Source organism: Diadema antillarum, unplaced genomic scaffold (assembly GCF_040938485.1).
Source record: "Diadema antillarum isolate AM-2024a unplaced genomic scaffold, OU_Dant_1.0 scf00000028, whole genome shotgun sequence".
Taxonomy (NCBI): domain Eukaryota; kingdom Metazoa; phylum Echinodermata; class Echinoidea; order Diadematoida; family Diadematidae; genus Diadema; species Diadema antillarum.
In genome coordinates this window covers 3858243-3867825 of record NW_027270917.1, presented here as the reverse complement: position 1 = coordinate 3867825, position 9583 = coordinate 3858243, and the positions used below count along the sequence as shown (strand labels likewise).

General features: G+C 42.6%; 1 protein-coding gene across 1 annotated transcript; it reads right to left on the bottom strand.

Annotated features, from left to right (window-relative positions):
* Window positions 1-354: 354 nt before the first annotated feature.
* On the bottom strand, window positions 355-5087 carry LOC139736812 (uncharacterized). Its single transcript, XM_071647477.1, has 2 exons — window positions 4790-5087; window positions 355-3834 (listed from the first exon to the last, which is right to left on the bottom strand). The coding sequence occupies exons 1-2, from the start codon at window positions 4980-4982 to the stop codon at window positions 398-400; spliced, it is 3630 nt and encodes a 1209-aa protein (XP_071503578.1). The 5' UTR covers window positions 4983-5087; the 3' UTR covers window positions 355-397.
* Between the last annotated feature and the right edge of the window lie 4496 nt (window positions 5088-9583).

Genomic DNA, 9583 nt, shown 5'->3' with positions numbered 1-9583 from the left:
TCAGTTTATCTGGTGAAAATCACTTTTGAAATGGCTGTGATATCCAAAAATAAAGTAAAAGAAAGCGATCCTAATAAAAGGTGGGTCCCACCCAACCTTTTATTAGGATTGCTTTGATTTGGATATCTCAGCCATTTCAAAACCAATTTTTATCAAATAAACTTTGAATTCCTCTTTGAATTATGTGCTCTTTCATATTTCAAGAGGTTTCTCATTATCTCAAAAAAATCATCATCGAAAAACACTGGAAACCACAAACACCATCTCAACCGATAGTGTACCATCCATTTAAAAGGATGAAATTTGTGCCAAATGATTTATGATCAGAAAAAACAAAACAAAACCAATATATGGAGCCAAGCTTTGCATCAAACAGGATTTTACATCACAGGCTGTTTCACTGATTCCTGAAATCAGCCTCCTGCCCTGCATTCAGAGCACTGATGACATCAGGGAATGCAGAGTTGATTAGAATCTGTCCAGCCGCCTCTGGAAGCACAACCTCTATTGACATGTTAGGGACCACTTCACCCAAGGCCTGGCTGGCAGATGCATCTTTTGTCTCCATACCTTCCACTGCAGCCTCCTCAGTCGCTTGCTCTACACAGTCCTGCTCTGCCTGTTTCTGCTCTTCCTGCTGCGAGTTCGCGTCGGGAGCAGACTCCTGTGACCCCGCATCTCCGGCAGAGTTGGACTCAACGGAGGCAGCAGAGGTGACAATGGCAGGCACCACCTGGATGACCTGGTGCTTGTCCCTCCTCACCAGAGAGGGATTCTGCGCCTTGGGTGGACAGCACTTGCTGTAGTTCATTTGTTCCTCTGGGTGCTTCTTCTTGTAATGTCTCTTGACTACCTGGAGATCGCTGGCCTTGTAGTCGGGGCAGATGGCACATCGGAAGCGCCTGCCCTCTCCATCCGAGTGATGGAGGACCTTGTGTCTGCGGAGATGAACAGGTTGCGACGCAGCATAGTCGCACATGTCGCACTTGTGGGGCCTCAATTTCAAGTGTGCCGACTGGATGTGGAGTTTGACGCTCTGCTCGGTCTTGTACGCCTTATTGCAAATCTCGCAGGTGAAGGCTTTGTCCGTGGAATGCCGTCTCATGTGGGAAATGATGTTGCTCCGCTTGTCGGACCCGTAGTCACAGAGTTCGCACTGGAACCTCTTCACGTTGGAGTGCTTCCACATGTGGCGCCGGAGATCACAAATGCGCCGAAAGGTTGCGTTGCAGACGTCGCACATCAAGAAAGGGGCACCCTTCTCACGGTGTATAACTACCCCTTTGCCCATGATCTTTGTGCTTTCGGACAGAGGCATCATGGGATGGGTGGCCATGATGTGCTTTTTCATATCCTCCCTCTGCTCTTCCACAGTGTTACACCACGTACAGGTAAATGGTCCGTTATTCTCCTTGCTGTGCTTTTTCAAGTGTAAGTTGAATGCCTTCGCGGAGTACATGTCTAACTTGCACACATCACAATAATACGGCTTTCCTTCGTCGTGCTCTAGAACCATGTGCTTTTGCAAAAAGGCTTTCCCATTCGATTTGAATGGACATTTGGTGCATTTGAACTCCTTCACTCTAGTGTGGCGCTTGGTGTGATCTTTGCAGAGACCTACCTTCGCAAACAGTTTTCCACAGACTCCACACTCTACATTTCCAAACCTTAAGTGTAGATATCTCAGAATTGATGGAGTCAGCTGCTTGTACGTGATCTGTGAAAAGATGCTGCCCATCTCCTCGAGGTCATCCTGGCTAACCACCTCTGAGGGGACGGATATCTTTGTCATGAGCTCATCAAAAGCAGTTCCGGTGAAGGCACTCTGTGGGGCCAGCGCACCCGTCCTCCGCTGGGCCCACTGCATCTTGTCTGCCTCCAGAGCTTTGTCCATCTGTCCTCCCACATACATGCTCTTCCGCAGACTGTCGTTGATTTTCTCCTGTGGGTTAAAACCGTCGTCGTCCTTGTGCAACCCTATGTGCTCATTCAACGCGCCGTATGTCAGGAACATCTGCGTGCACATGCTGCAGCGGTAGACAAATGGGTGGGTCAAAAGGTGTGACCTCAAAGTGTAGTCTGTCTGACACTTGAAGTCACACATAGGGCACTTCTGAGATTCTGTGCCTTTCAATTGCATCCTTTTGACCCTTTGCCTTTCTCTTCTTTGCAAAGTCCCGACATCTGAGACCTCATCAGAAGGAACCTGCAAATTGTTTAAACCCTGTTCTTTATTGCCTTTGAGGCAGACAGCATCCCCACCAGTATGGATTTTGACGTGGGTGTAGTACTCTTTCTTGGTCTTCGTCTTATGTCCACATCTGTCACACTCGAAAAGGACTATTTGAGTGCTCTTTCGGCCCTTCTTTACCATCTCATTGAAGAATGCTAGTCCCTTTCCATCCTTGATTTCACTGGCATGCACAATACTAAGGTGGCCCAGCATGGTACTCTGGCTCTTGAGGATTGTGGGACACAGCTGACATGTCAGTGATGTGGTGTGGAACTCCTGCCTGTGCTTGCTCAAGTCCTCCACTCCTTTTCCTGCAAAGCTGCAGAATTTGTGCAGGCACTTGAGGCCCTTCCGACTATGCCTCCTCTTGTGAGCTCTCAGGATAGATCTCTGTGAAGTGGAGAATCCACACTTGGGGCAGACATGTGGACGGTACCCCAAGTGACTCTGGACATGAACCCTAGCCATGCCTCTTGTCTTAAACACCTTCCTGCACATAAGGCACATGTAAAACTCAATAGCCTGTCCACCCCCACCTTGCAGACCACCGCTTAAAGTCTTCATAAACCTGCTAATTTCATCATTTGATGGAGCCCCCCGATGCACCCACTGTCTTACCATGTCATCATCCCCATCTTCAGTCTCATCAACAAACTTCTTAAACCCATCATGTTCAGATGAGGAGTTCACATCTCTATTATTAGCTGGAACTTTACTTGAATGTTTGGCATTGTTTGGAATGTCCTCCTCAGAGTCGTCCTCTGCTACATCCCCGTCACCACCATCATCGTCGTCGTCATCATCATCAACCCGAGAATGACTAGTGACGACATTTGGATCATGTTTACTCGATGGCTTTTGACCATACTGCTCTACCAACTTCCTAGCCACAGGTGTCTCTTCCCACACATCGAGCACTTCAGCTAAAGTTCTCTGACCTCTGCCAGCCTGAGCCTCACTGGTGTTGTCTGAGATGACGATATTACTTTCACTCATCTCCCAGACGTCCATCTTCCTAGCCTTGCCCTTGTGCTTCTTCCTAGCACGTTCCCGGGACGCGGCAGCTTTAGTTTCACCATCGCTGGTCTGCTTGCTTGTTTCATCCTCCACTCTTTCAGCCTCGCTCTGATTCCCTGTCACATTTTTCCTGTTGCCTGACAGTACGTGGATATCTACTGTAGCATCTGCTGAGGGAGAAGTAGCACCATCTTTTGCATCTTTGTCACTTTCACTTTGACCCCTTCGGGGCGACAGTCTCCTGTTTACAATGTCCATGCACTTGTGCATGTTCATCTGACGCTCACGATCAAACTGCCTGCCGCACTTACTGCACTGGTACTTCCTGCCTTGGGCATTTTCCTTTGACGTGGGCGATTTGACCGGTGACAGCATGTGAGGCGAACTCCTCGTCAAGTTGTTGTTTTTGCCTACAGATGACAGGTTCCCCTGGGGTTCCGGGGTCTGAAATGGCAGCATCAGCATAATGCCCACCTTGCCACCATGAACCTGGCGGGCGTGAGCGGAAGATTGTGCAGCATCAAAAGTGTACCTCTTGCACGAGCAGCATGCGTAGATGGGTAGGTTCAATCTCATTAGCTCCTCTGTTGAGAGTCATCAAATAGAATAGAAGACATTAAGTATGACTATCTGTTCACTATGAACCTGATCTTAAGGTTATAATCATTCTCAAACTGATTATTAGAATCATAGTAGAATAACTGTCAAGAATAACACATTTCACACTACAGATTCTATGTAATCAAGCCAAGTGACACCCTCCTGCTTTCTGAAGTCACACACAGAATCTATCAAAGAAATCACATCAATAGTTGATTCATGGCATAACAGCTAACTTCAGAACTTCATATCTGGACTGGATGATGATACCCCTGACAAAGATAATCCTGACTTTTATTTTCCTGGAGAATGCTTGTCCAGCTCAGCTGTCCAAAGAAGAAACAAGCTCCATGGGAAGATACAGTATTACAAAGTTGCAAAACACCAAAGGATTTAAAATCTTGATATTTCAACACATGTGTTCTCAATTACTTGTGGTAAAGGGGAATTTACATAAAAAAATACATGTGAATTCATTCAAGCAATGCATCAGTGACATTTGAGGGAAATTTTGACCATCCCATAACGGTCTCACGTTTCTAGCATAATTAAAGAGTACTTGACTTGCCTCTTTCAGAAAACAGGGACAACAATATTACCCTATGCCGTTAACAAGTAGATGGAATGTGTACTTCTCATGAAAAATGAAATTTGTGGAATTTCCTTTATATCATTCTACTCACGTGACATCATAAACTATAATGTTTTCTCATCCAGGAATAGAGGCACTGAAACTTTACAAATTCATAACTTTTGTTCAGATTGTCCCATTTTCCTCAAACTTTCACTGATATGCTCTACTAATCTTGCTGCATCCACTCAGTCCACACAGTTGACACACATATTTGGGTGAACTTGTCCTCAAAGTTTCTTACTAATTTTTCAAAGGAATGCTCCTGGGATTCCAACAATTCCACTGTAATTAGCATCAAAACCAACCTTTCGGGTCTTTGCTGTAGTTGTGATCCTCGATTTTCTCATCTGCATCTGGAGCCTCCTCTCCGTTGTTCTCTGGCATCGCTTCTGGGTATTCGTCAGCGGGAGCTTTCTTCCTGTGATTATCCACAACTTCCTCTGTCTCCGCCTCTGCCTCCGCATCCACCTCCACCTTTCGACGTCTCTTCCTCGTCATCGTGGCTGCCGTCTGGGGGTGGTGTCACTGGTGGTGCGCTTTAGCCTCTGGCCTGATTAATTCCTAAGCCTCTGTCAAGTCCAACTCTCAAAACATCCTTCTACAACATCTAGCTGTGGGGAAAAAAACAAAAAACAAAAAAAACAGAACAACAACTAGTTAAAAGCAGACACTTTACGACTCCATACTTCACAAATTGTACTTGTACTAAGGTAAAGACAGTAAACTATGATATCATGTGTATTGCATTTGTGATTCTCTTTAGGGCAAGACCAGGATAACGCATACATTACGATTGGGACAGTTCAGAGATTTATACATGTATGGCCTAAAAATAATGTAAATTACCTTGAAGCTTATTGAACTTTATCATGGTGATTGATATCTAGGATTAGAATAATCATGTAAAAAAATGGCAACATTATATTTCAGAAGAGAAAATATGTGTTGTAACATATGGGACCAGAAAGAAAAAATTGTTCTTTGAACAATTTTTCAACCTGAAAACTCGCTGAAAGTATTTTCTGTTACAACTAGTAACTCAGTGTGATAAAAGCCACAACACTCAAGATTATCAGAGGTAAGGTTCATGTCATGAGGCAAAAAGCTCTAATTACAAGTTCTAATCAAAGACAGACATGACGTGCTAGCCGGGACAGTTATGTACAAAATATTTTGTCTCGAATTTGTTTAGTGTGTAGAGAACCATGTTTATGGGTATTTTGTCTAATTATACGTAAGTAAAATCACTTGCTATTATTCTAATATTGATCCAGGTTGTCAAGAGAACAAGACTGCCAGAATATTTACCATCATAATCACATTTTTATATTTTACATCCAACCTGAGTATGCATGTCCTTGATTTCTATCAGAATACAGTTAAACTCGCCTAAGTCGACATCGCATATGTCGAATAATCGCGCAAGTCGATGATTTTAAAAAGTCCCGATTTTTCCCCATTGCCTTACGTGTATTAATTCACTCACAAGTCGAATTTTGTAAGTCGAATACTCGCCTAAGTCGATGAAATTCCAAGAACACTTTCACGTAAAAACTAAGTCGAATAAGATTTTGTTGTGCAATAAATCACTGTCAAAATCACGAGACGCCAGTTTTTGTTTACATAAGACCTAGCCCGACCAGACAGGTGACAAAAATGATCTAAAGTATCAAAATTCAAAGCGATCGCATGCGATTGTTGAACTCTCTTCGTGTTTGGAGGTCCGCTGGTACTACCCTGTCGCGCTAGCGCTACGTTCGTACAGCTACTGGGCTGTGTATAGTTGTGCGTACAGCGACTGGGCTGTGTATAGTCTGTGTATGTTTGCAGTCTGTGCTGTGCAGTGGATGGATGAAGCTGCTGAGTTTTCAAAGCGGAAAGTAGGGGGAAAGTTACGGGCACGGGTAAATCAGAATTACACCTCTACACGCATTTCAAGCCACGGTATGGTAAACTGGAATCAATCACTGCTCAAATATCGTTCATATTCACTTCCTCAAGGTTTAACAAGGGTGTAAAGTAATCGGACCTGTGCCAATACTAATGCACTGTCCATGCAAAGTTTGCCGCGGCCCTGCCGGGCGACCCGTGCTGCGGCACACCTCTCCAGCTCTCGGCTCCAGAGTAGACAACATACATGTACATTTATACATAATGTACGTGTGGTGTTACTGTTAAGTCGATTTTTTTTCGACTTACGCACAAGTCGAAAATCGCCTAAGTCGATGTGTTTTGCTCAGTCCCGAGAAGATCGACTTATGCAAGTTTAACTGTAGTTACAACTAAAACATTGTATAATAAAGTGTTCAGTTCCATCGATGAATGGCAGTTTGCCATTCAGTTGCAGAAAGTAAAGAAGAATTAAATAGTGAAAACAAAAAGGCACAAAGTAGAATAAAAGAACGAGAGATGAATCAAAATTGGATGAAAGCAGAGATGAATAGGAAGGAAAGAAAGAATTATACAGGTTGAAAATGAAAAAGAGAAAAGGATACATCAGAACAAAACATAAGAAAAAATATTGGAGAGAAAAGAAAGGAAAGATAGATGGAAGGAAAGATAACCCATGAAGGAAACAAAGATCACAATTAGTCTAGGCAGAAAGTAAGACCGAATAGGAAATTGGGAAAGTTAGACAAGAGGAAACCCACAAAGAGATGATTAATAGGAAGGAAAGGGAAAGTTAGGGAAAGTTATGAATACCTTACAGTTAAAATGACAGAAGAAAAGATAGAAGAGAAAGAGAAAGATATAAGGGGCTGCATACACATGCGCTTGACTGCTTTGTATAGAAGCTACACTTGCTACAACAAGACTTGGCTGAGAAAAAGGGAAAAACAAATTTTAGCTGTTCAAAGACACCATAGAATAAGCTGCTGTGATTGTACAACACTGTAAATTGACATCATACGATCAACCCTTCCTGTATGCACTGAACATATCCGTACTGTACTGATTGCTTGTGTACAGAGCAGCATTTCCAGCGATCAAGATTTTCCAACACTTGTAAAAGTGTTAAACTGAACTTCTATTCGACTTTGGAGACTCGGATGTAATTGATTTCAGGTTATTTTTAAACTACAAATTGTAGGGTGAGTTTGTGCATGTTTCGAAATCATTTTGATGAGGAGGTGCCAAGTACGCTAGCGCCTTAGTATTTCAGTCCTCACAGTTCTTTGTGAGCTTTGCGGCACTATCGCATCCATACAAATACAATCATAAACTGAAGTTAGTCATCTACAATCTAATTATTTTACATGAATATTAACATGATGAGGGTATGATGTCTTTCATGTTTACAACTGGAAGCTACTAGATACAAGTAGCAGAACCTTAAGTACACAGTACAATTCAGTGATTTGAATATGGCAATTTGAAAGAAGTCGGTACGGAATTCAGAGCAACAAAAAATAGTGTCCACCACATACTGATAGTGAATATACACTCTTGACTCTCCTTTATAAGTACAAATACATATTACAATGGGGGTCTACTTCAAATTTCAACTTCAAGCCTCAAGGCTCACGTGCAAACCAAGCCAAGTCATGAATGCCACATAGCCACAGATAGCCAGCTTTTTTTTTTTTTTTTTTTATGTCAGTCCACGACACTCAAAATCAAATGATTCACCACATACAACTTACAAGTGTAGGCTAGGCCCTAAACTTTATGTGCCTATTTCTTATATAATAATTAGACCCCGGTCTAATGGCAATCTTAATTTGCTTGCGAAATATGAATTGTGCGAATTCGTGAACTTATTACAGACAACTATCTGAGATAGTTTGGGTTGTGAGTGAAACAGCTATAAATTTATAATAATAAAAATCTACTAGAAAGGTACCGGTACCGTAGTTATGGGTAGGCAGTAAACTCGGCCTAGCGGAAAAAGTGGGCCCCCAGTGCGCACAGTACAACTACTTGTAATGCGCGCGCTGGGGGCCGACTTTACCCATAACTACGGTACCATGGTATAATTTACTATAAATTTACTAGTTGTCAGTACTACAATGTAGGTACCTACCACTACTGGTGGTATTTTTTGTATATCAGTGTGTCAACAAACTTATGCCTGACCATTTTGTTCAATTGTTTGATATCAATCAGAATGTGCATAATTACAATACACGATCCTCGTTATTAATACATTTGCCCAGACCCAGAACCTTGTCTTACCAACAAAATATTCGTTTTATGGGCCCCAAGGAATGGAACAATTTATCTAAAGACATAAGAAATGCACCATCTCAAAATTGTTTTAAGATAAGACTCAAGAAAAAGTTGTATTCATCCATATAAGGTAGTTTATAGTGAGGGCTGCTAAATTTCTCTTGATTTACTGAAATGCATTATACATGTACATGTATGTACAATGTTGCCTTGTTTGTTTTACTTTTAGTATTACCGTAGTTATGGGTAAACTCGGCCTAGCGGGTAAAGTCGGCCGCCAGCGCGCACAGTACAATTTTATGTACTGTGCGCGCTGGAGGCCGACTTTACCCGCTAGGCCGACTTTACCCATAACTACGGTACAAGTGTATACATTTTTAGGTTCTCTTTACCTCTCCGTAATTTTTTTTTCTTTCTCTTTTTCCTTCTTCCTATCTGAATATCTCAGTTTTCCCTCCTGCATCCCTATACGCTTGTAGCTTTAGTCTCTTGTGTATCTGTATTTCGTCTTGTATTGTTGTAAATGTAGACCCGTCTATATCAATGTCTTTTTACCAGCTATGTTTCAATGAGATTCAACTACGTTTTCAAATGTTAAACTAAAGCCTTATCGTTAGGTGCACTCACTTCACATCATATATCAAGCTGTGCTTACCGAGTAGGAGTTGTCACCTCCAATTGTCATTACTGAATTTGGGTTGTTACACGAATTGATCTGGAAATAAATGTTTTATTGAACTGAATTGAACTGAATTGAATTGATTTTTCTCCTCCCCACCATCACTGAGGAAAATCTCTTTGACCCTAGCCGACCAACGACACGACACTGCACCGTGCACTCACCCAGAAGTTACCCATTGCCGCATTGGGCCATGCCCCCATGCCCAGCAGGGTGTGCAGCAAGGCAGGCTTTGCCTTCTTGTAAGGTA